The sequence below is a fragment of the Schistocerca piceifrons genome, chromosome 8, assembly GCF_021461385.2.
Source record: "Schistocerca piceifrons isolate TAMUIC-IGC-003096 chromosome 8, iqSchPice1.1, whole genome shotgun sequence".
Classification (NCBI taxonomy): Eukaryota; Metazoa; Arthropoda; class Insecta; order Orthoptera; family Acrididae; genus Schistocerca; species Schistocerca piceifrons.
The window spans coordinates 163,381,775-163,407,609 of NC_060145.1; the positions used below are offsets into that span (position 1 = coordinate 163,381,775).

The 25,835-nt window shown below is 38.7% G+C and overlaps 1 protein-coding gene across 2 annotated transcripts in view; it reads right to left on the minus strand.

Moving 5' to 3' along the window:
- Positions 1-23,292, minus strand: part of LOC124711376 (snRNA-activating protein complex subunit 3-like) — a 64,575-nt gene extending 41,283 nt beyond the window's left edge. For both annotated transcript variants that reach the window (XM_047241428.1, XM_047241427.1), the window contains exons 1-2: positions 22,907-23,292; positions 9,255-9,432 (exon numbers count right to left, since the gene is read on the minus strand). In XM_047241428.1, the coding sequence (XP_047097384.1) occupies positions 9,255-9,432; positions 22,907-23,118 (390 nt within the window). In that variant the 5' untranslated portion in view covers positions 23,119-23,292. The remainder of the gene's footprint in view (positions 1-9,254; positions 9,433-22,906) is intronic.
- Positions 23,293-25,835: the final 2,543 nt, after the last annotated feature.

Genomic DNA, 25,835 nt, shown 5'->3' on the forward strand with positions numbered 1-25,835 from the left:
GAACTGTCGTTAGACAGTCAAGTAGAAGAGAATAAATTTTCGCATACTTGTGTTTTCTTTTCTAATGAGAGACTGAAATAAGTCAAATTATAAAAAGCTTGGTTGTCCATTCTGAGAAAGTTTATGTAATTGTCCTAAAAGGACAAATTATCTTGGCGGGACAGTGACGCCGCCATCGCGACCTTGGGACCCCGGGCACCCCTTTTTTTTTATCAGTTGCTGACCCTCGAATCATGAAACGACGACGCATCATGTTTTGATTCATGAGATTATGGCAGTATTATTTCCTTTAGCAGATTTTCATGGATATGTTTCTCATTTTCAGCCATTTCCTGGACCACCACCTTGTTTTCTTTTCTTTTTCTTTATTCACAATGGTAAAGTCAGTGCACAAAATGCTATGTCTGCTTTGGTAGTCATTCCCACTAGTGTCAAAATAGTGTGCAAAACAAACAGTGTCTGCTTCCATAGAGAGATGAAACTGACAAACTTTGTTGGTATGTGTTCGGGCTAGTCTGAGAAACCTGTGGGTAGAAAAGGGCAAATTTGGCAAACAACTTTGATCATGTATGAGCTGCTTTACTAAATGCATTCTCTGAAAACTAACTAGAACAGATAGCTTGGAAAGCCACACAAAATAGCAAACAAACTGCCATCATGTCACTGAGGACATCCATACCAAAACTGGTATCTGTGACAATTACTAAAGTACAAATGACAGCTAAAACTAGTAGGCACATTTACAGGTTCAGTAAACTAGATAAAGAGCCAGTCATATCATATCTCAAAGAAGAAAATAAAACACTTAGCTATGGGCTCCAGCATGTAAAAGTATTGTCACTGAAGTTTAAAAGAATAGTTGTCCATGCACTGGATTCAAACCAATATACACTCAGCAGCAGAGTGGGCACTGATGTGAAACTACCTGGCAGATTGAAACTGTGGACTGGACTGGACTGGACCGGACCTCAGACCTGAGACTTTGCCTTTCACAGGCAGGTGTTCTACTGACAGCTATCCCAACATGAATCAATGTGCTTTGACTGGATATAAATGTACCTAGTAAAAAATGTTATTATGGTAGGAACCCCCATGGCGTACAGCAACTGTAAAAGTACTTCTAAAGAGACAGTGACTGCTGCATAATAAGTGTGAAACGAAGCATACAGCTATAGACAGATCCACTGATTTAGAAGCGTTTGGCTGTAAAGATGGAAATATGTGAAGCAGAATATTATCAGAAGTTTTACTACAAAGGAAAAAAAAATTCTAGTCATATGCAAAGCTGTTAATCACACCAAACTTTAGTGTCCAGACACTGAAGGATGATACAGGAACTGAAATTAAGGGTAGCAAAGCAAAAGACAGAATGGTGAACTCTGTTTTCAAATGTTTATTTACTAAGGAAGATACAAAAGTACTGTCCCAATTTACATCTTGCAACACTGTGAGATGAATGATACAGATATCAGTGTCTGCAACACTGAGAAACACCTAAAATAGCTACAATTAAGCAAGGCCCCAGAGCCTAATGCAATTTCTATCAAATTCTATACGTAGTTTGCAGCTAGGTTAGTGCTAACTTCAACCATAATATACCACTGACCCGTCAAGGGACAGCTGAGCCTAGTGTTCAGAAAATCTCATACATCACACTCATCTATAGAAATAGTTGTACAAGTGATCTGTAAAATTACCACTGAATTTGATTGACATCCACCGTTGTAGAATCCTAGAACACATGACATTATCCATTGCAACTAATACCTATTCTGAAAACTTCTATCTCACGAAACCCAACTGATAGTTTCCTCACATGACATCCTGAAAACCTTGGATCAAGACAGTCAGGTGGATGCAGTATTTCTTGACTTCCAAAAAGCATTTGAATCAGTACCACAGCATCATTTATTAACAAAATTATGGTTCTATGGGTATCTAACAAAATTTTTGACTGCACTGAAGATGTATTGGTATGGAAGGAGTAGCTTGCTATTTTGATTTGAGGGTCATCAACATAAGTAAAATTCCTTAAAGCATTTATTAATGGTATGTCAACAGCTGCAGTTATTTATTAGGCAACTACTTTTGAACCCTTAAAGGTACATTTTCAAGCCTGGCCCACTGAGGCTGCACTGACAGTGCCCGATCTTAATAATAAACATTGAGTAGCAACACGTGTTCTAAAAATGTTAACAAGATGAATGAAATTTGATTTTGACTTGGCAACAGGCATGTGTGGATTGTGGCATTCATGCTGCTAACATTTATAAAGCATGTGTTGCCACTCAATTTTTATTATTAAGGTCAGGCACTGTCAAGGCAGCCTCAGTGGGCCAAGCTTGAAAATGAACATATAAAGGTTCAAAACTAGTCACCTAATCATTAAATACAACTGTTGACAGAATCATTAATAAATATTCAGGGAATTTAAATAAAGTTGCTGTTCCCTGTTAACAGTATGCTGAAACTGAAGAATAAATAGAATTAATTTCAGGCATACACATGAAATTGTGTGGGGGACATTTTTCACATTATATGTTACTAACCAGGCAGACAGTATTAATAGTAACCACAGACTTTTTGCAAACAGTGCAGTTATTTATAATGAAGTACTACCTGACAAACACCATGTAAATATTCAGATCTTTATAAGAAGTGAAACTTGAGCAAAGACTGGCAACTTATTTTAAACATTCAGAAATGTTAACTGTACAATTCAAAAAATACAGACTAAAACAACAATGAATTACAATTTGAGTCGCTCTACTAATAAAAATATTCAGGAGTAACAGTACACAGGTATTTGAAATGTAATGACTACATAAGGCTCAGTCATATCCAGAGAGAAGAAAGGTGGTAGACTTCTGTTTATTGACACCAACTGGAAAAATGCAGTCAGTCCACAAAGGTGACTGCTTACAAAACAGTCGTGTGACATATCCTACAACACTGCTCAAGTTTGTGGGGTCCATACCAAGTGGGACTAACAGGGGATATTGAAAATGAAAGAAGAGCAACTGCACCAATACTCACAGGTTTGTTTGACATGTGAGACTGTTCACAGAAATGTTGAAAAACCTGAAATGGCAGACTCTAGAATATAAGTGCAACTTATTCTGCAAAAATTTACTTACGAAGTTTCAAGAACCACCGTCAAATGAAGAATCTACAAATAATGTATCCACAGCTCCATACATATCACTCCCAAATTGGCCGAAATTAAGATTAGGCTAATTACAGCACCCACAAAGGCATTTAAGCGGTCATTCTTCCCATGTGGTACCCTCTGTCATGTATTTCACAGACGTTTGCTGAGTATATATGTAGATACGCTTGTGTGGGGAAACACAATGTGAAATGTGTATTCCAACCCCCTGCAAAAACCTTGACTCTACTGGGTTCAGTGAAAGATTACCTAGGCCTTCAAAAACCAAGTGTTTATCAAATTCCCTGTCAGTGTGGAAAATCATGCAATGGGGAGACATTCCACATTGTAGAAGAGAGGTGCCGCAAACACAAGCGCCATACCAAAATACGCCAGGCCACTAAATCAGCCGTGGCTGACCATTGTATTAAGACTGGCCATACTATGGACTATGAAAAAACAAAAATACTCTGTCAATCCTCCTACTTCTGGGACTGCGTTACTAAAGAGGCCATCGAAATCAGACTACAGGACTATCTAATTAATAAAGACAGCAGCCTTCAACTTAGTCAAGCTTGGAACCCTGCACTCAGCCTGGAGAGAAAGATGCGGTCCCAGAGATCGAGGACTGCCCCCGACGGCAGCAGCAGGGAGACTGCAGACCCCAGGCACCGCTTCCCCCACCACCCCCAGTAGCCGCTGCGCCGAAGACACCAGGAGAGGAACGGTTGAGGGGGTAACGGCTAGTATATATAGGGCGACGAGATGAACAGCACAGCATTCGTCAGGCACCACCTGAAGATGGCAGCATGTACGTCTGCCAAAATATTGTGGAGAAATTACGATGCTACCCAGTCGGATACCCGAGAACTGTTCAAATCGGAAACAACTTATATTGGACAACTGATCAGCACAATCTAAGATCAACATACAGAACATGGGTGCCCAACCTGCTTACTGCTGCCCAGCTAGACTGGAATAGCAGAACAATGCACTGGAAATGAACATCAAATGAATTACCAGCAAACCACTGATAAATTTTGGAACCCCATATTCAAAGAAATGATTGAAAACTGTGACATAATTCCATCAACAGGGACACAGGATCCCAACTTAGGCACAGGAGCCAATACTAAGCTCCATCAAAACAGAACATGACATTCAGATGCGAGATGTGACAGGGATGGTGGTAGAAGGCAACAGACTCTCCTTCCTATCACTGCAGACACACAGCCCCCACCGCACAGGCCCAACGAGGCCTGAACACTGGACTGGCAGGCATGAATACTGTCAGCACACAACAGACACATCATTCCATCAGCACCCTCTGATGGTGGAACGGTTGTCCGCAGAAATGTCATGACAAAAACTTGATTTGGCAGTATACCCAAGAACTTTGGAAGCAGCATATACAACGGTGGTTTGAAAAGTTCTTGGAATCACCATGAAAAGTCAGTGCTAGTGCAACAAGTTGTTCACATGATATTAATTGGACTGTTGCCTGTAAACACATGCCATGTCAGTGCTCTTGGAGGAGAGCTGTGGCTCTGTTGTTACTCCCGCCTAGGGATTTGTGAAAATGGGGTTGGGGGGGGGGAGGGGAAAAAAAAAAAAGATTTCAGAAGTGATCAAGTACTTCATAAAGAAAGGTATGAAAGCAAAGGACATTCATGCCAATTATGCAAATTTCCAGAATACACTGGGGGACTCTGCTCCTTCATATTCTACTGTTGCAAAGTGGACAAATGAATTTAAATTTGGTTGGCAGAGCTTAGATGATGATCTATGCAGTGGCCGGCCAAGATGTGTCACTGCTCCAGAAATCATTGCAAAAGTGCACAAAACAGTCATGGGGGGTTGCCGATTGAAAGTGTGTGAAATTGCTCACCCGCGCCAGTTGTCATATGAAAGGGTGTATCGCATTTTAACTGAAGAATTAGAAATGAAACAATTATCTGCAAGATGGGTGCCGCGACTTGACGCTGGATCAAAAATGCACGAGAAAGGACATATCGGAACAATGTTTGGCCCATTTTAGGAGAAACAAACAAGATTTTTTGCTCTGGTTTGTGACCACAGATGAAACTTGGGTGCACTACTATGCCCCAGAGAGGAAACAGCAGTCAAAGCAGTGGAAATATGCTGATTCTATGCCACCAAAAGAAAGCAGACAATTCCTTTGGCAAGAAACGTCATGGCATCAGTGTTCTGGGATGTGAAAGGGATTCTATTTGTAGATTATCTCCCTACCGGGAAACAATTACTGGAGAATACCTGGCTAACCCCCTGGACAAATTGCAACAAAAGTTCACAAAAAAAAGGACACGTTTAGCAAGGAAGAAAGTCACCTTCCATCAAGAAAATGCGCACCTGCAAACGTGCTGTTGCCATGGCAACATTACACAAACTAAGATATGAATTGTTGCACACCCACCTTATTCACCTGATATGGCTCCGTCAGACTTCCATCTCTTCCCAAAACCGAAAATTTTTTTTTGGTAGAAGATTCACTTCAAACGAAGAATTGATAGCTGGAGTTCGCAACTATTTTGCAGGTTTGGAGGAAACTCATTTTCGAGATGGGATCAAGGCACTGTAACATCGTTGGACCAAGTGCAGTAATCTACAATGAGACTACAATGAAAAATTAAAGAAGTTTCAGTGATGTAAGTACTTTTTTTCTATTCCATTCCGAGAACAATGCAGACCACCCTCATGTGTCAGTTAGGCTCATATCACATAAATGAGTACTTATTTTCAGCTATTAAGTGAGCTTTTATGTACAACACTTTTCTACAAGCAATTGCTGAGAAATGTATAATTGTGAGACTCATGTTGTCAGTGATCTTTTCAGTGTTGGTTGGAAATACACATTCACAGCGTATCTTCCCAGATGCATGTGAATATGTCCAATGGAATGGGACTGTTTACATTCAAGTCTAGAACAGTAATCTTTTTAATGGATTGCTTGACACGCGCTGAGATATCTGAAGTTTAATAACACCCAGATGACCCACTTCTGTTGCAGAGGAAGCCAATTCAAGTCTATGGGATTCTTTGGATGTTGAGAGAGCTGAGGCTGGGGTGATGCCTTTGATACACGTCGTGCTGTGGAAACTATTCCAGGCAGTGATTGTGAAGACAATGAAACTGACATTGTCAAATACACATTAACAGCGTGTTACACTAGGGACAGGCTCCTCAATGTGGTAGACATCTGACAGCTCCAGCTGTTCAACACTTAACAGCTCACTTACCAACTGGAAACAAGCACTCATTTAATAAACTGAAAATAACAACAATGTAAACACATACTCAGTGAAGTTATTTATGTCAACTCAAATAAAAGAGCTGGACAGCAAATACTGTGGATGTAGTCTGCAAAATGGAAAGCAAGCAGTGATCATGTTGGGGAAAGTTGCTTTCCTCATAAGAATGCTATAGCTGCCATACCATATGACAAAGAATCAATTTCCCCTTTGGCAGTGTGGAGTAGTGTGCAGGAATTTATGTAGATTCTGCCCATGTTTCTTTCTTGCATTAGTATTATTAGTATCTGTATTCCCTGTAATGTTAATGCACGTTGTGGAAAATAAACACATCTGGGCATGTCTGCACATGGCATTGTCAGTAATTTGTAAGGCGCACTGTGGAGAGTTGGTGTAACTCTGTTAAACACTCCATTGCTGCTTCTTGTGATATAGTTGGGTAGATCGAGTGGGGAATCATCAGCTTGCTCATAGTTTGCAGACTTTTTAAGGTGGTAAGAGTGTGATGACAACCTGGCAGTCTACCTTCTCTCGTGCTTCTATCCTCCACCCTGTTACACCCCCACAACACAAACCTTCAATATTGCTCTACTGCTCTTATGCACAATCCATACATTTAATATCTTTTCTGAAGCAACCTCACTTCACAGTAACCAATTTTATACCAGTAACATATTTTCAATCATATGCATTTGTTTCAACCTCTGTAACACAGAAACTATTAATCATAGAGAAAAGATTAAGATGGCTTTTCTGTAGGAAATATAGTTTGATTGTGTACCAGGAAACATTTTCACTAGAAGCCACAGTTTTCAAGATATTAAAGTAAAAAAATGAAAAATGACCGGTAAACGCCCCCCACCACCGCACTCGCATCATATTGGTGTGGATTTTTCGTATGTTGTTAACTGTAAAAAATTGTGATGACTACACAACTTTTTTCTCCTATTCAACAATTTTATAACAAATTTGTTCTCTGACAAAATATGGTGGTAGTAATTCATTATAGTATGTGAAGAACATGTCAGTAACATTAAGAATTAAAATTTGTCGCAAAATATGTTATGGAAGTTTCAGTTACAACTAATGTTCATTTGAAGAATTAGTCTTCAGATGCACTCAGCTTCACAACTCTCTGAGAATGATGTATAATCATTCGAAACACCATCCTCATTCCTGTGATTCCAGGAGGGGGAGAGAAACAGTCACACAGTGCAGACATCCATTGTTTGGAGAGCAGAACAACATTTTGGCAGATATTGGTTAAGACTGTTGGTAAAGTGCAATCTTATTGTACACATGCATTCAGTTCTGCATATTTGTTGGAAATGATCAGTCATGATCTTCAGAATGGGGATGCTGTAGGATCATCAACTGTTGTATGCAAGCGGAACTCAAAACCATTCCACAAGCATCAAATAAAGTAACCATTATTAGCTTCTCTTAGCTTTTTTGTGACCTGTGGGCTGGCTGGTGGGTGTTGAGATCAGGAGGTCGAGAGCAGAGCAAGGTTGAGTGGTCCAGTGCATGCCTGGATGTGTCAGTAATACAGCGGTATCTAGAACAACATTTATTTTTTTGTGCAAAATGTACAGCGGTATAAGTGTCTACACAGCTGCAGTTGGTGACCAGGCATAAGCGCATGTGCCATGGAGAAGTGCCGACACCTCATCAGCAAGTCATGTCGTCACCACAGTTCAGTGCCCTGGTCGCATGCTGTTCTGGCAGTGACAGTGGGGCAAGGAAGGCACTACATGCCCAAATGTTCCCCAGTGACCAAGTAGTGTCCAACTCCAGCACTATCTACGACAGCCTGTGGCGTGCTCAGGTCAAGACTGCCGACTGTGGTCCAGGAACTCAGTTGTGAAGATTAGGCCCTGGTATTCCATCACAGATTGACCAAGACTGCAGCAGATGCTCACAAATTGGTCAGGTGGGTACTCTGATGTGTCTTGCCTGATCAGTGTGATGACAGCAGCTTGCACATTATCTGTGGTGACCCAATAGGTAGCAACGGCAGCAGACCAAGGCTGTGGTATGCATCAAGACTCAGTGTTTAAGTGAGCAAGCAAGTCGTAGGCTTGTCAGTCATCAGTCTCGTCATTGTTTCACTGAAACTTAATACACTGTCAATCTCTCTGGCTCTAACAACACTTACAGAATGGCAGCATGCCAGAATGTGTTCTTGAGGTCTGAAAGCCTCTCAATTTAACTGGTCACGTCGGCGCCTGTGGTTCTGAGTGTGAGTGCATTTGTCCTCATTTAGCAGACCCTTCAGTGCTCATTGCTTCACTGTGTAAATTCAATAATAATTCTAGCTCAGTTCTTTTTCATCTACATTCGGTTTTGTAGTGGCACTTGGGCAGTGAAGTTACATAGCGTGACCTCACAGAGTCTTGTAAAGTATCACAGCAGCACTTGCATTCTTGTCTGTCTTGTTGTGAGGCTTGCTGCGGTTCACCTCTTGACATACTGACTGACACACCAGCCCAGTGCTAATTTGTTCCACACTAACATGGTTGAACTTTTAAAAAATTTAAAACATATACAGTGAAAATATTCTGCCATGTAAACAGCTCTGAAGCTCAACCATTTATTTAAGGAGAACAAGCGATTCTGAGGCTGTTATTGCATATTTGTTTTATGGGCCATAAGGATTAGGTTGTTTTTCACCAGCATCAGTAATGGTGCAGATACATCCATTATCATGCTCAGCCAGAAGTTGGTGAAGCTGGTAAGAGATTATCCAAACAATCTTTTTCTACACACAAACTAAATATCATCCGAAGCTCTAAAATTAATATTATTTACAAACTTATTAAAAACTGTGCACTTACATGAAAAATTCTGTTGGAATATGGGAGATTCCGTGATAGCTTTCTTTCATTCAGAAACTTTGGCGTCCGCAAATTACACCCACTTGGAACTGCACAAGTTTCATTCAAGTACCACATGCCATTTAAATACACATCAGGTATTTGCTCTGGTTCACCAGGAACCTTTAATTTTGAAATACTGAAATGAAAACAAATTCCTAATTAACAATTATGTTTAATGGCAAGGCAAACTAAAAATTATGTGTGTCTGATGGAGGGGGGTGGGGGTAAGTTACTCTCAATGTCTCTTTAAGATAACATACATTATTTTCATTCTGAACAACGTAAATAGCAATTAGTGACCCCCTATAAAAAGTAATTACACAGTCTGCAATGAAATTGTTGTAACTACTCCGGATGAGCCGCAGATGCAACAAATCGGTGGCTGTCTATCACAAATTGTACCCATGAATGAGAAACTCAATTACAATGGGACAAGAGTGATAGCCAGTGTGGAAACTGCATGGCCTGCAACTTCAGCACAACTTCCTGATGTCAGTAGGGGATGCTTGTGCACCATTGCTTTTACGCCCATTTTTGACCACAATTTTAATCCTGTAACCTTTGATTAGCTGAGAAATGTGATAAAGTGCAAGAAATACACTGTTTAATGGTAAAATATTAGGAAAGAATGCACACTGCAATCTGAAGCAAAAGTGTCAGTAAGCACATAAAACATATTTGTGAATGGTGGATTCACGTAAATTAATGGTTCAACTGTGTGTGGCTTGGTGACTCCGTGGTAAAGGGCCAGACTGCAAATCCACATGCCTCGGATCTGATCCCCTATCAATCCTAGGATGTCACCTACCACTTCTTTCCCCTCTGGCAATGTTTTTCAATGCGAAAAATGCTGAGTTGCACCATGGTTTGGAACTCATGCTAAACTGTAGGTCCCTCATAGCTGGCTGGGTAAATCAGGTCAAAGGTCAGAGGAAGGCAACGGCACACCACCACCATATACAGTAAAGCACTGTAGTGTTCAAAATAATCTTTGGATTTATGACTGCTTTACATTTTTTATTCAAGTAGTGGTGCATAATGTAGTTTGCATAGGCAAGCAGAGCATTTAGGCCACCAGACAGTAGCATGTGTGGAATAAGTGTGTGAAGTTGTGCATTAATTCACGAAGCATCAGTAGCAAAATCATAGACTTTGTTCACACAAAATCTCATTAACATTCACAGAAAAATCTAAAGCTCACAATGATCAAGACCATGAAGACAAATAAAGACCAAATTTGTCACACATTTGAAATCATATAATGCAGCAAAACTAAAAAAAATTTACAGCTACTTATGAACCATTAAATTACGGTAACGTTTGTATGGTTGCAAAAGAATCAATCACAGAGGCGACATGAAAATTCAATGTCCTGAAACATATTCAAGTGTTCAGCTCATGGCCACAAAATATTCTAAGTCCCACTAATACAGACAGAGGTCCTGCGGCTCTATGGTTTCCCTAAACTCACCGATCTCACCACTCTGAATAACACTGGCCAGAAGATTTTATCTCGACATGAAACTAAATAAAAGACCTCGAGTTCTGCTGTGCACATTCCTTTAAATACTTCGTCACATGACCACTGCTCAACATCTGACAATGTGTTCCTAGTCAAATTACTAGTTTAAATACATTACAGACATCAGATATGCTTAACTAAACATACAAATTTGTTGGATAACAGACAGGATACTTACTTATGCTGATTTTATGAAGTGTGTTGATATGGATGTATTCATAGTTACAGCACTGTTTGCATATAAAAAGATAAAATTTGTATACTTACTAACAAATTGTTCCATAGCAAATGCAGTAAAAGTAACTACTACTTGTAATTGCTGGCATCATTTGATGTGTTGTAAGTGTCAATTGGATGATGAGTTCAGTAAGCTGTGTGTAGTCTTCATGTAGCAGATGGCTGTAAGGCTTTTTGTGTGTATTCTGTAGAATATTACAATTCATCACCCTTTTACCAAGCCACTGGGACCTCCATATTGTGCTGCCTAGCTGTAGACAAGACACATTCCATCCAGCTAAGAAAACCTCAATTGCCTGCCTGCCGCCTCATCCTGCACTCATAGCTTCATCTGGCTAGCCACCCCACCACAGCCGTATTATCAATGTTTTAAGCAGAAATTCGACATTACTGCACGTATTATCATGCTGTAAGAAACAAAACTATTTGACACAATTTCAGTTGGGCAGATGCAACAATGTAGTGGAAGACTGACATGTAATGCAAAGTAAGATGTTCAAATTTGTTTTTAACCCTAGGAGCATCAAATTATTTTAGGTTACACAGGAGCAACAACCAAGGCCAAAATTTGCCCGTGTTACAGGCTATAAGAGGCTGTCCAAAATTTCTACACTCTCTTTGATCTTGTACCTGCATAATAAATTTCTGCCCTTGACGGAAAGTTAAAAATAAATAAAAAATTAATTAAAAAACTCTCACATATACAGGTTATGGTATACTGAAAACTTTCATGAAAACGTTTTCAGTCAGACAACACTGCTTTCCTAGTTAGTTCATTTGGAGTAATTTTGATAATTACTCATTTATATCCAAGGAAGACTCCCATATCATAAATGTTAAGCAATTGGAGTCCTTTTAAGTCCTTGGATCAGTATTCTACACATGGTTTCAAAGGTTCAAGGCCTAATTCATGCAGATACAATTTTCGGTGTTGGGTTTCTTTCATTCCACTTGGACACATTTGTCTTTAATAGTGTGTATGAGTTTACTACAGCTATATCAAGTAGTCTATAAAACAATGACAGTGGCTATCTCCTTGTACCAACTTTTGAAGAGTATGGTCCAGGCATTTGATCTACGTCCTCTATTTCTCTGTCAGTGGAATTATGGTATACGGTTATGTGGATTTTCTTTTTTGGTGAAGTAACTAACACTTGCATGTCTTTTTGCCTGGCGTCCTTATCAAAATGAATCACTGTCTTACTCATACTTCCTCCATATACAGCTCTTCCCAGTAAACTTGACAGTAAATCCAATAATGAAATACTCAAGTACTGATAAATCCTCATTAAAATTCTCATTAAGGCATATATTTTAGAATTGCAAACAGGAGATACATTTTTTTCTTTGAGCTGCTTCATTTGTGTGCTCAACAATTTTCCTAACAACTTCAGGAGCGAAAAATTTCTTGAATGCTTCACACATATATTAGTTAGTTTCCCACCAGCAGTTGTTCTCTGAGGTTCATGGACTATGCTGGCAAAATCCCTTCTACATTGGCTCAGAGCTGCTGCAAGGTACACTATCGGAATTTATAACATATATATCTGGAGTGTAGCCTGCATGGTTTGTTCCTTCACTGTCTTCTGTTTCTTCTTCATTTGAACCCTCTTAAATTTCCTTGTGATCTGACTTGAAATCACTGAATTATGATAATTCATTGTTTACTAAAAGTTCAGCAAGAATTTATGTCTCGTTCATGGCACTATAACTCATTGTAGAAAATCTTCCTTACAAGAAAAAACTGTGGGTCTGTTGTGACAAACTAGTAATAAAAATAGTTAGCCTAAAAATGAATTATTAGACTCAACAAAGCACTGTAACACTCACACTCAAGGTTGCCATATGAAATTTAGACAAGTAGAATTATGGTCACATGCAGTACCAAACCAGTGTTATAGTTATATTTTTAATTTCAAAAATTTTAATCAGATAAATGTACAGAGACCAAATGATAATGGCCACAAACATGGGATATTTACTATGATTTTTTTAGTGGAAGAAAAAGGTATGGGCAGTAAATGTTCACGAGTTTCATCAGCTTCTGTGAGTTACTGGAAACAGTTTCTTGCACCTCGCTACAAGTATTTGCCGAACATGCCAGTTGCTGGAAGGTTTTCTCAAACTTTTAGTAGCTTTGTGTGTTCAACACTGGTATGAAAATGCCTGTGTCGAAAAGAAGGACACAAAGACATATCAGCTAAATATACCATAAAAACCCCTAAACACATGTAACTGAATATCATCAGCTAATGAAGTGTGCAATGAATTTATGGATTATTTTGTTTCACCAGAAAAGGAAGCAAAATAGCAGTACAGATATCTATAAATTTTAGCTGATTTCTTCATGCTAGCATAAACATACATGAATTACACTTGTAATAAAAGTAATAACTAGGGTTTGCAAAAATTGAAGAGTAACTAAAAGGCAATATCTTTGTGATACAGCCTGCCATATTTCTATATTCTGTTTTCGAATATTTCATTGCAGGCCTACAATAGACAGAGTTTGGAAACAAGCATTTCACATTCTCACAACCTTTTCGTTTTTCATCACAATTTTTCTTCAATGATATTAATGCATTACCAGTGGTGGCAGCTCTGGTTTTTAAGTATGGCACTGTAAACTTCCACTTGCAGCAGGTTCCTGAAATTAACTTGCCTAATCGACTTGCAGAAGTAAAATTGCACAAGCTTTTGTTGAAGTGCTTGCAGAAGTTACTTGCTACTGACACATACCTTTACAACTTTACCTGTTTCAATAGATGACTGTCCTGAAAATTACAGATGAAAATAACTGTCAATATTCTAAGCAGTGTTGTGACAACTGTTTTGAAATTAAACTTTCATGAAAATAAGGAATGGAAGCCTACTTTGTCTCTGCTTGCCAATATAAGTCTACAACTCACAACTGCAGACCTATGGGGATTACACAATATAGTAGTCCTTTATCAGGAGAAAGAAAACTGGCGTTCTCCGGATCGGAGCTTGGAATGTCAGATCCTTTAATTGGGCAGGTAGGTTAGAAAATTTAAAAAGGGTAATGGATAGGTTAAAATTAGATGTAGTGGGAATCAGAGAAGTTTGGTGGCAGGAGGAACGAGACTTCTGGTCAGATGAATACAGGGTTATAAATACAAAATCAAATAGAGGAAATGCTGGAGTAGGTTTAATAATGAATAGAAAAATAGGAGTGTGAGTAAGCTATTACAAACAGCATAGTGAACGCCATTATTGTGGCCAAGATAGACACGAAGCCCATGCCTACTACAGTAGTACAAGTTTATATGCCAACTAGCTCTGCATATGGCAAAGAGACTAATGAAATGTACAATGACATAAAAGACATTATTCAGATAGTGACGGGAGACGAAAATTTAATACTCATGGGTGACTGGAATTCGACAGTAGGAAAAGGAAGAGAAGGAAACGTAGTAGGTGAATATGAATTGGGAGTAACAAATTAAAGAGGAAGCCACCTGGTAGAATTTTGCACAGAGCATAACTTAATCATAGCTAACACTTGGTTCAAGAATCATGAAAGAAGGTTGTATACATGGAAGAAGCCTGGAGATACTGGAAGGTGTCAGATAGATTATATAATGGTAACACAGAGATTTAGGAACCAGGTTTTAAATTGTAAGACATTTCCAGGGACAGATGTGGACTCTGACCACAATCTATTGGTTATGAACTGTAGATTAAAACTGAAGAAACTGCAAAAAGGTGGGAATTTAAGGAGATGGGACCTGGATAAACTAAAAGAACCAGAGGTTGTACAGAGATTCAGGGAGAGCATAAGGGAACGATTGACAGGAATGGGGGGAAGAAATACAGTAGAAGAAGAAGAATAGGTAGTTTTGAGGGATGAAGTAGTGAAGGCTGCAGAGGATCAAGCAGGTAAAAAGACGAGGGCTAATAGAAACCCTTGGGTTACAGAAGAAATATTGAATTTAATTGATGAAAGGAGAAAATACAAAAATGCAGTAAATGAAAAAGGCAAAAAGGAATACAAATGTGTCAAAAATGATATTGACAGGAGGTGCAATATGGCTAAGCAGGGATGGCTAGAGGACAAATGTAAGGATGTAGAGGCATATATCACTAGGGGTAAGATAGACACTGCCTACAGGAAAATTACAGAGAGACCTTTGGAGAAAAGAGAACCACCTATATGAATAACAGATGAAAACACAGTTCTAAGCAAAGAGGGGAAAGCAGGAAGATGGAAGGAGTATATAGAGGGTCCATACAAGGGCGATGTACTTGAGGACAATATTATGTAAATGAAAGAGGACATAGATGAAGAGGAAATGGAAGATATGATACCGCGTGAAGAGTTTGACAGAGCACTGAAAGATCTTAGTCAAAACAGGCCCCTGGAGTAGACATCAAAACTCTTCCATCTGGTGAGCAAGCTGTACGAGACAGGCAAAATACCCTCACACTTCATGAAGAATGTAACAATTCCAATCCCAAAAAAAGCACGTGTTGACAGATGTGAATATAACCGAACTATCAGTTTAATAAGTCACGGCTGCAAAATACTAACACAAATTCTTTACGTACGAATGGAAAAACTGGTAGAAGGAGACCTCAGGGAAGATTAGTTTGGATTCTGTAGAAATGTTGGGGACACGTGAGGCTATACTGATCCTACAACTTACCTTAGAAAATAGATTAGGAAAATGAAAACCTAAGTTTCTAGCATTTGTAGACTTAGAGAAAACTTTCAACATGTTGATTGGAAGATTCTCTTTCAAATTCTGAAGGTTGCAGGGGTCAAACACAGGGAACGAAAGGGTATTTACAACTTGTACAGAAACCAGATGGCAGTTATTATAGTTGAGGGGCATGAAAGGGAAGCAGTGGTTGGGAAGGGAGTGAGACAGGGTTGTAGCCTATCCCCGATGTTATTCAATCTGTATATTGAGCAAGCAGTAAAGGAAACAAAAGAAAAATTTGGTGTAGGAATTAAAAGCCATGGTGAAGAAATAAAAACTTTGAGGCTTGCCATGACATTGTAATTCTGTCAGAGACAGCAAAGGACCTGGAAGAGCATTTGAACAGAGTGGTCACTGTCTTGAAAGGAGGATATAAGATGATCAAAAAAGGCAAAACAAAGATAACGGAATAAAATCAGGTGATGCTGAGGGAATTGGATTAGGAAATGAGACACAAAGTAGAAAATGGGCTTTGCTACTGGGGGAGCAAAATAGCTGATAATGGCCAAAGTAAAGGCGATATAAAATATAGACTGGCTATGGCAGGGAAAGCATTTCTGAAGAAGAGAAATTGGTTAACATCGAGTACAGTTTTAGGTGTCACAAAGTCTTTTCTGAAAGTATTTGTACGAAGTATAGCCATGTAGGGAAGCGAAACATGGACAATAAATAGTTTAGTCAAGGAGAGAATAGAAGCTTTTGAAATGCGGTGCCGCAGAAGGATGCTGAAGATTAGATGGGTCGATCACGTAACTACTGAGGACGTACAGAATGGAATTGGGGAGAAGAGGAATTTGTAGCACAACTTGACTAGAAGAAGGGATCGGTTGGTAGGACACAGTCTGAGACTTCAAGGGATCACCAATTTAGTACTGGAGGGAAGTGTGGAGGGTAAAAATTGTAGAGGGAGACCAAGGGATGAATACACTAAGCAGATTCAGAAGGATGTAGGCTGCAGTAGTTACTTGGAGATGAAAGAGCTTGCGCAAGATAAAGTAACATGGAGAGCTGCAGCAAACCAGTCTATGGACTGAGGACCACCACCATTATCACCGGTCAACCAAAGTGTCCGATTCCACCAGTCGGCTCTGACCCGTGATGTAAGGCTTTTGTGATACGTGAAGTCATGACGGCGGGGAGCTTAGTTTGTGAGTGTGGGGTGTTTGTAGGTGTCGTTTTGATGCTCTCTGGTGGTGTGCTTATGTGTTGTGTGTTAGGTGATGTTTTTAGTTTAGTTTGCATGTGTGGCGTATTTATAGGTGGCATATTGTTGCAATCTGTGGTTCTCTCTGGTGGTGTGTTTATGGTTAGCGTGTTATGAGGCGTATGGGTTCATTTGCGTGGTAGCATTGCACGTGTGTGGTATTGGTGGTGACTGTGCTTTCAGCGGAATATTTTTAAGTTAGTTAACGATTTTGGTTTTGTTATGTCGACATTATTCTAGTTTTTTTTCTGTTCGGCGTGTGTGAATTTTGGTAAATCGCTTTGTTTTATGTCTTTGGTAGGTATGCATATGACTGACAAGGTCAACAGTTTTTGGTTGTCAGCGATGATGGGGGACAGTGTGTTGTATCTAATAAAATTTCTTCAGCTATTTGGCCTGTTGGCTGAAGTAGTGAAGTGTTCAGTGTGTCGTGAAGAAATGAGACTTACTAAAGTTCAGGCGTCTTGGATCAGGGACAGCTATATGTGGAGATGTCTTAAGGATAACAGGTCAAGGGAAAATGTTCGATTCCAGTGGATATTGGTTTTAGTTGATTTTGGGAAAGTTGTGGTCGTTTTATTTTATCGTTTTTGTCGTTTGGTTTAGTGGAGTGTGTTTATTTTTAGTTTGTCTCCACCCAATATGTGTTTGGTGGTTTTTCGATCTATTATTGTATTTGATGTCATTTTTACATAATGACATCATAGTCGCAATATGGGAGTAGTTGTGAATGGTCATTTCCGCCATATTGGTGATATCATTGGTCAAAGCAGATGTGTGGAATCTGACATCTGACGTTTCCGTTACACCCCCCCCCCCCCCCAACCAATCCATAGAAGATATGTCTTAACTCTTAACATACAAAACGACACTGTCATAAGGAACCAATTATTTTCGGTCATGGCAGGCAGCGTATGTACATTACAGTTTAGAGAAAATACACAAGAGCTGCCAGTTGTAGTCAGTACATTTGCTTGCCAGGGGCCACTTGGTGTCAGCTACAGGTGATATAGTTGGTGGGCCATGGTTGGTGGCCTTTGGGGGGGGGGGGATAATAGTCAAATGGTGTGCTATTTAAATGAGTGCATGTGTCGAGGTGCAAAACAGTAGCGGTGGTGGAGGTGCAGTAATATGCGGGTTACTATCACTCCACCCTCAAGGTAACAATAGCCGCATATGCTTTAACCAAGGGATGTTACATGTTCTTGGAGAAAATGAGGATAGACATCACAGATTACGGATGAATAGGAAAGTAGTTCCACCTTAGTGGCTTTGTCTACAACAAGTACAATTTTCAATATTGGTGTGATGAAAACCCTATCACCTACATGAAAGTCCCTCTCCATTCAGAAAAGTAACAGTTTGATGTACAATACCATCTTGGGCAATAATCAGACATTGCTTTTTTGGATATGAACAACGTAACACAGTGATGGTGAACTCTGAATGTTACGCTGACATGTTGGTAGCATTTTCTGACTGGGCTCAATGCCTACACAGCAAATAAGGAAACAATCTTCCAGGAGGACAGTTAAACAAGTATTGGAGCTGCAGTGTCAATGGATTTGCTTACATTCTTATTTCTTGACTGTCTCACGAGCAGAATCGGTGATACTCCATTGCCTCACTGTTAATCAGTTTTATCAGCTAAAGATTTTCTTCTCTGGGGTTACCCCAAATCCAAAGTATTTCAGAAGAACCAGAGATTTGAAGGAGCAAATTTTCCATGAAATGGAGATGCAGTGCAATGTCATGCGCAAGTCCAGGCTTTGATAAAATGTATTCAAAAACCGATAACTTTCAAGATAAACTATCAATTTCCACACGCAAAGGATTCATGAAAAAAAAAAAGGAACGAGAAAACATTATCTCCAATTTGTACACTTTCTTTCTATCAACCTGTCTAAATGCTTTGCCCTATAAAAAATAATCTTTCTCTTACAGTTTCATAAATTGCAAATTTTGTCCTTTTTGTAGATGATAAATGTAATAAGAGACAAAAACGGTACTAGTCCCCCTACTGAAAAGGCAGCTAATGAAACATTTAAAAACCATCAACAAATGCTTCTACATCTACATGTATATACTCCGCTAGCCACCAAGCAGTGTGTGGCAGAGATTTGTTAAGACGCTTCAGCAGTTCTGTGGCGTGCTCCTCCCAGTTGAATTTATTACCAAGCTGTAATCCCAAGAATTTAACACTGTCCACTTCTTCTATCTTCTTGTCATCGTATGTTAGACATATACTCGTGGGACACCCCTTACAAGTTCTGAACTGCACGTAGTGTGTTTTTTCAAAGTTTAGTGACAAATAATTGGCTAGGAACCAGTGACTAATGTCCACAAATATTTTATTAGCTGATCTTCCTAAGACTACACTTGATTTGCTATTTATTGCAATGTTTGTATCATCGGCAAACAAAACAAACTTGGCATCTGGTAATGTTACTGATGAAAGGTCATTCATATACACAAGAAAAAGTAAGGGCCCCAAAATGGAATCTTGTGGGACCCCCACATGTAATTAGTTCCCAGTTGGATGATGCCTGATAGCTTGACACATGTCTCTTTCCTAATAACACCCTTTGTTTCCTGCCAGAGATATAAGATTTGAACCATTTTGCAGCATTTCCTGTTACACTATAATATTCTAATTTGCTTAAAAGGATATTGTGGTTTACACAGTCAAATGCCTTTGACAGATCACAAAATATACCAGCTGCCTGCAATTTTTTGTCTAATGAATTAAGCACATTTTCACTGTAAGTGTAGATAGCCTTCTCAATATCAGAACCTTTTAGAAATCCAAACTGTGACTTTGACAGTATGTTATTTGAGATAATAAGATGGTTATAAAGACGACTGTACATTACTTTTCGAAAATTTTTGAGAATGCTGGCAACAGTGAAATGGGATAGAAATTTGATGCTATTTCTTTATCTCCCTTCTTAAACAGTGGCTTAACTTCAGCATATTTCAGCCATTCAGGAAATATTCCACTGATAAACGACTGGTTACACAGATAGCTTAATATGTTACTTAGCTCAGAATCACATTCTTTAATTAACTTTGTTGATATTTCATCATACCCACTAGACGTTTTTGATTTTAAAGATTTTATGATGGACATTATTTCTGTTGGGGTAGTGAGGGTCAAATTCATATTATGGAAGTTACTTGAAATGTCTGGTCTGAGGTATTCCATAGCAGCATCTACCGAACCTGACAACCCCATCTTTTCAGTATCAGTTATAAAATGTTTGTTAAAAAGTTCTGCAACACTATACACATCTGTCACCAATGTATCATTTACTCTTAATGCTATTTGTTCCTCTTCATGTTTGGTTCTATTGGTCTCCTCCTTCACTATATCCCATATTGTCTTTATTTTGTTATCTGATATGACTATCTTTTCCTTGTAATATATTTGCTTTGACATATGTATTACAGTCTTTAATATTTTGCAGTATTTCTTGTAATGTGCTATAGCATCAACATTGGAACTGTTTCGGATATACAGATACAGTTTTCTTCTTGTTTTACATGATACCCCTATTCCTTGAGTAATCCATGGCTTCTTTGAAGACTTTGCTCTAACCTTGGTAAGTTTTGGGGGAAAACAGTGTTCGAATAAGGTAAGCACTTCATTAGCAAAAGTGTTATATCTTTCATTCATGCCATGAGCACTGTAAACATCAGTCCAGTGGAATGTCTCTGAGGAGTGTCCTAAAATAACCAATTTTTGGCTTATTGATTACCCTATTGAGCTCAGATTTAACAGATATTATATCCTGTTCAGTATTAAAATTTAACAGAAGGAACTGCATGTCATGGTCTGAGAGGCCATTGACTACTGGTTTAGTAATATAATTTTGTTCATTGGACTTTTCTATGAAGATATCGATGGCTGAGCAATTTGCTACCCTAGTTGGGAACTTTACTGTGGGAATTAAGTTGAATGATAGTGTTACTAACTCAAATAAGTTCTTATTGGGAGAGTCTTTAAGGAAATCTACATTGAAATCACCAGCAACCACTATTTCTTTGTTTTTGGTTGTCAAATGGGCCAGTACAGCTTCAAGGTGGTTTACAAACAGATTAAAGTTATCTGCAGGTGCTCGATATACACTTAATATTATGAAGGATTTTTTGTGAAATTCTAATTCTGTTTGCACATGCTTCCATATGCTGTTCTAGGCAAAATTTATGAATATCTATGTTCTTAAATTTATGACAGCTCCTGGTGAATGTGGCAACTTCTCCTTTCTCCATTTCTGATCTACAAAAGTGAGATGCTAACCTAAACCCTGCAACACTTAAAAGTTCTATACCAGTGGTCACATGATGTTCTGAGAGGCAGATTATGTCAGCTGGGTTTGAAGACTAATTCATCTATGCAGATAGTTAATTCATTAATTTTATTTCTCAGTTCTCGAATATTTTGATGCAATAAAGATAGCTGACATTTCACACTAACTGAGTTAAAATTGGGTAGAGTTAAAATATCTGCTGACTGTTGAAAATTCTTAACCAATAGCTGTTTATGCTGACGTAATAAGCTGGAATTATGTTTTTTGATTTCTTTCTCAAACTGAAGGTCTGTCTCAGTTCTAACCTCTCTTAAAATTTGCTTTCTTTCTGTCCTCCCTACCCTAAAAAAGGGTCTTTTCTGAACCCTATAACCACTGGTATTTTACCACTCATGACAGTGCCTCCCCCCTTTAACTTTCCTGCTATTTCCCCAGCCAATTTATACTTCCCCTTCCTGTAGGTGAAGGCCATGCCTAGTATAATCCCACCTACTGAGAGAATCAACAGGAACCACACCAATGTGTGACCTTGCACCCAACATAAGCAGCCATTCCAGCTCCAAATTAACTCTGACAGAAGAGTTCAAATGTGGTCGGTCATGGCGCCCAAGAACACACACAAACTCAACAGTAGTACGCTCCGATGCTGATTCAATCTTCGCCAGGTCACACTCTATACTGTACCCAGGATCTCTGTCAATACTGTTACCTGTCCCACCCACTATAACCACGGTGTCTTAGTTATACGTATTTTCATGTTTGTTGCCGCGTGTATGTAGTAAAACACACACACACACACACACACACACACACACACACACACACACACACACACACACACACGGCGCCATCAAACACAAGACGACATCTACAAACACAACAAATTCATAAACTCTGCATTGATCGTAGATTCCTCGAACGAAAAAGTGTATGCCATAGTTGGAACAGGGCACACACAACACCCTACACCCTTACGTCATGGGTCAAAGGAGACTGATGGAATCGGACGCTTCCATATCCGAATATTTCGGATATGGAATAATAATATACGGAAAGGTGCTACGACAAGAATATGTCACAGCATGGTGGAGAACATAGTTCTATATGGAAGGAGCCGAGACGTGTCCCCATCACGGAAAGTTACAGACAAAATTAGAACAGTTGAAATGGAACGTACGAGAAAACGTCTACAGCTACCTGGGCAAAACAGGATACGAAATGAGGAGGTATGGAGCCGAGTGGAGACACTGTTCTCCATAACAAAAACGTTGGAGAAAAAGGGCTTCTGTGGTACTGGCACGTAAAATGTAGGGCCTATGCCTAACCAAAGATGGCCAAGAAATGTTTTAAAACCCGGAAGAAGGAGAGGAAGGCCAGCGCTACATGGGAAAAATACATACAGTAAGCAACGGTAGACGGAAATTTAAGACCCGGGTGAACGGAGCGAAAGAAGCGTGGGGGAATCGAAAATGATAGTTCCAAGGGAAAACGTCGAAAAGTAACTGTATAGCATTTAAATTAAAAGAACATCTTAGACTTCTTTTCACGTCCCATATACAAATATCTGTTGAATACGACAAATGTATCGTAAAAATAATAAAACATGCACTGACCTGCACCTCTCCGCGAGCTCTTTATGCTCTTCCGGAGTAATCTTTCTACCAATGAGACTATGTTCATTGGGGTTTTTCTTCTTGCGTTTCTTTTTTGTAATGGTTACAGTGTTTGGCACGGTCTCCAGTGATAATCGGAATTCTTGAAAGTATCTTGACAAGTAAATTTTCTCCGTTTCAAACGACGCATTTTTCTCGTATAAGAAATCCATGTTACAGGAAATAAATACTATACAGAAAATTCTGTTTCAAACAAAACAACACACTATTACATCAAAACCGTGACAACGTTTATCCTATGTAATACCTCCCCTTCACTCTGCCAGTTACTCAAGCAACTACAATCAACGAATAAAAACATACACACCCCCACCTGTTCTGCACTTGCTCTTCTAAAATGAAGATCTTTGGCGAAAGATATAATATACAGACAAACTTCCACGTGCCACTAAAATGATGCTACCACTTATATCGTGAAGTCACGTTTCCGTAAGCAACAAAAGTTACGCCACAACAAATGGTATAACAGTTGATACAGTAGTGCCTCCGTGTGCTGCTGGTTCAGCAGTCTCGTGTCAAAACTGTCGCGGTACTGAAAAGATGAGTGAAAGACGTGTTCGTTTAGTATTTTACCAATTTTCTTCAGCGCTGTAGCTGTATACATGAAAATAATCAGCAACCAACTGCATAAAAGAAATTTAATTTCTTAACCGGTTTCAGGCAAATAATGCGATAGTTCCAACCTTTCAAAGAAGGCCCCAGATGCCTGCAACTGGCTAAGAAATTAAATTTCTTTTATGTAGCTGGTTACTGATTATTTCAATATATAAGTGTTAGTGTCAGTTGTGTTGAGAAACAGTTGGAGCCATTAAAACTGAACAAAATTCCAGGGGCCGATGGACTCCATATCAGAGTCTGTACTGAATCAGCAGATGAATTGGCCCCTCCTCCAACCGTAATCCATCGTAGATTCCTCGAACGAAAAAGTGTATGCTATAGTTGGAACAAAGCACAGGTCACACCCATTTACAAGAAAAGTAGTGGAAGTGATCCACAAAACTATCATCCAATATCATTGACATCGATTTATTCTTGACTTGAGACACCGGGGTGACTTGAGACAAAATGACATACATTTATAGTTCTGCATTATGCCAGGTTTTAGTTTACATAACCAAAATTTTATCATTTGTTTGGTTTGCACGTAACAACAGCTTTCTGATTGAGGTAAAGTCATTTTTAAAATAATAATGTTGGCAGCCATGTATCATTTGAAAACAGGGTGTAAAATATCGTCTTTGACAATTGTTCCGGAACTTTCTTTCTTTGACTGCATGAAAAATAATTTTCGGTGAGTATCTTCGAAGCTTTGACAAGAATATAAAATAATAAAAGTGGAATTTTTGTTGAAGTATAGACATAACCTTATTCCTACTACAGATTTTTAATTTTATTCTTGCAGAAAATGCTACATGTTCATGTCAAAAAACCTGGTACAAGCAAATATGCAAGTAGCAACTTAGAAAGTTTGGAAAAGGCTCTTGAAGATGTAAAAATGTGCCGCCTTAGCCTTCGTAAAGCATCTGAGAAATATTCTATAGAGAAGTGCAAGCTTTCTCGTGCACTTAACGGAAAACACTAATAAAACTGGTGGACAAACTATTCTGTTGTCAACAGAAGAAGATACTCAAGTGAAAAATGTGCTTACAGTAAGTGAATGAGGATTTCCATTTACTGTTAATAACATCAGACTTTTAGTTAAATACTATCGTGACAGGCAAGGGAGAACCAACCCTAGAGTCAGGAACAACATGCCTGGTGATGAGTGGGTGCAATCATTCCTAAATCGCCATAGTTACGTGCTGTCTGTGTGGTTAGCAGACAATACATAGAGCTTTGTCGAGTACAAGTTTCTCCAGAAATTATCAACATCTTTTTCGATAATTTGCAAGTTCAACTGCAGAAATTGAGGTTAGCATTAATTATTTTCTTTACATAGGTGAGACCATTATAAGCAGAGTATCTTATAGGAAGCCAAAATAATTGTTTGTTTTTTCAGTTTAAATGAGCGCCAGGCTCCCTACAAGATTATCATAACTGGTTTTCATTTAAATACAGTCAAGGTCAAAGTTCACAGATCTACAACAAAGGGTATCTCTAAAAGTATTTGAACTCTCACAAAATTAACTCTTGGAACTATTCAGATTTAAATTAAATAATGTTTTAAAATGATTTAATGATTTCTGATCTTGTGGAAAACTGTAAGAAAAGTTAATATTAAGTCCGCCACGTAATGGCGGCCAATTGTTGCCAGTCAGCGATCACTGATTTCGTCTTCTTGATAGCTGAAAATATTAATTATTCTCTCTTTTCAATTAAAACATTGCGATTAGTGTCTGGCATGTTCTTGTAATAATACACTGAATTCACTTTTACATATATATTTCCAACAATAACCTGATACACACCTTTTTATCGTCTAGTCGAACAAACAAAAAGAACATCTGATAGCCTTCAATCCTACACACAATCTCTATCTAACAATAGTAACATGAGAATCGGAAGCAGCAGAAGAGCAAGTAATAACTTATCTTTTCCATCTTCTATAGTTATACAAAGATATCAATGTTTTATAACACCATATTCCTTACTGCGACATTGTTTATCATCGTTATTATCTTTCCCTACCATAGTATCGATGTTATATTTTTTTGTAAATAATTTTATATCTTTTTCACAATTGACTTTCAGTCTGGTGTGTTTGGTCTTATTCAATATTTTTATACGCACTTCACACACATTATTTTTAAACATCGCAAAAGGGACACTACAACCACTGAAAGTACACATATTCGACAAATAGCAAATGGAGAACATTTTTTTTCTATAATGCCACCAAATCTGGTGCTAACACAATGGACAAATGTGG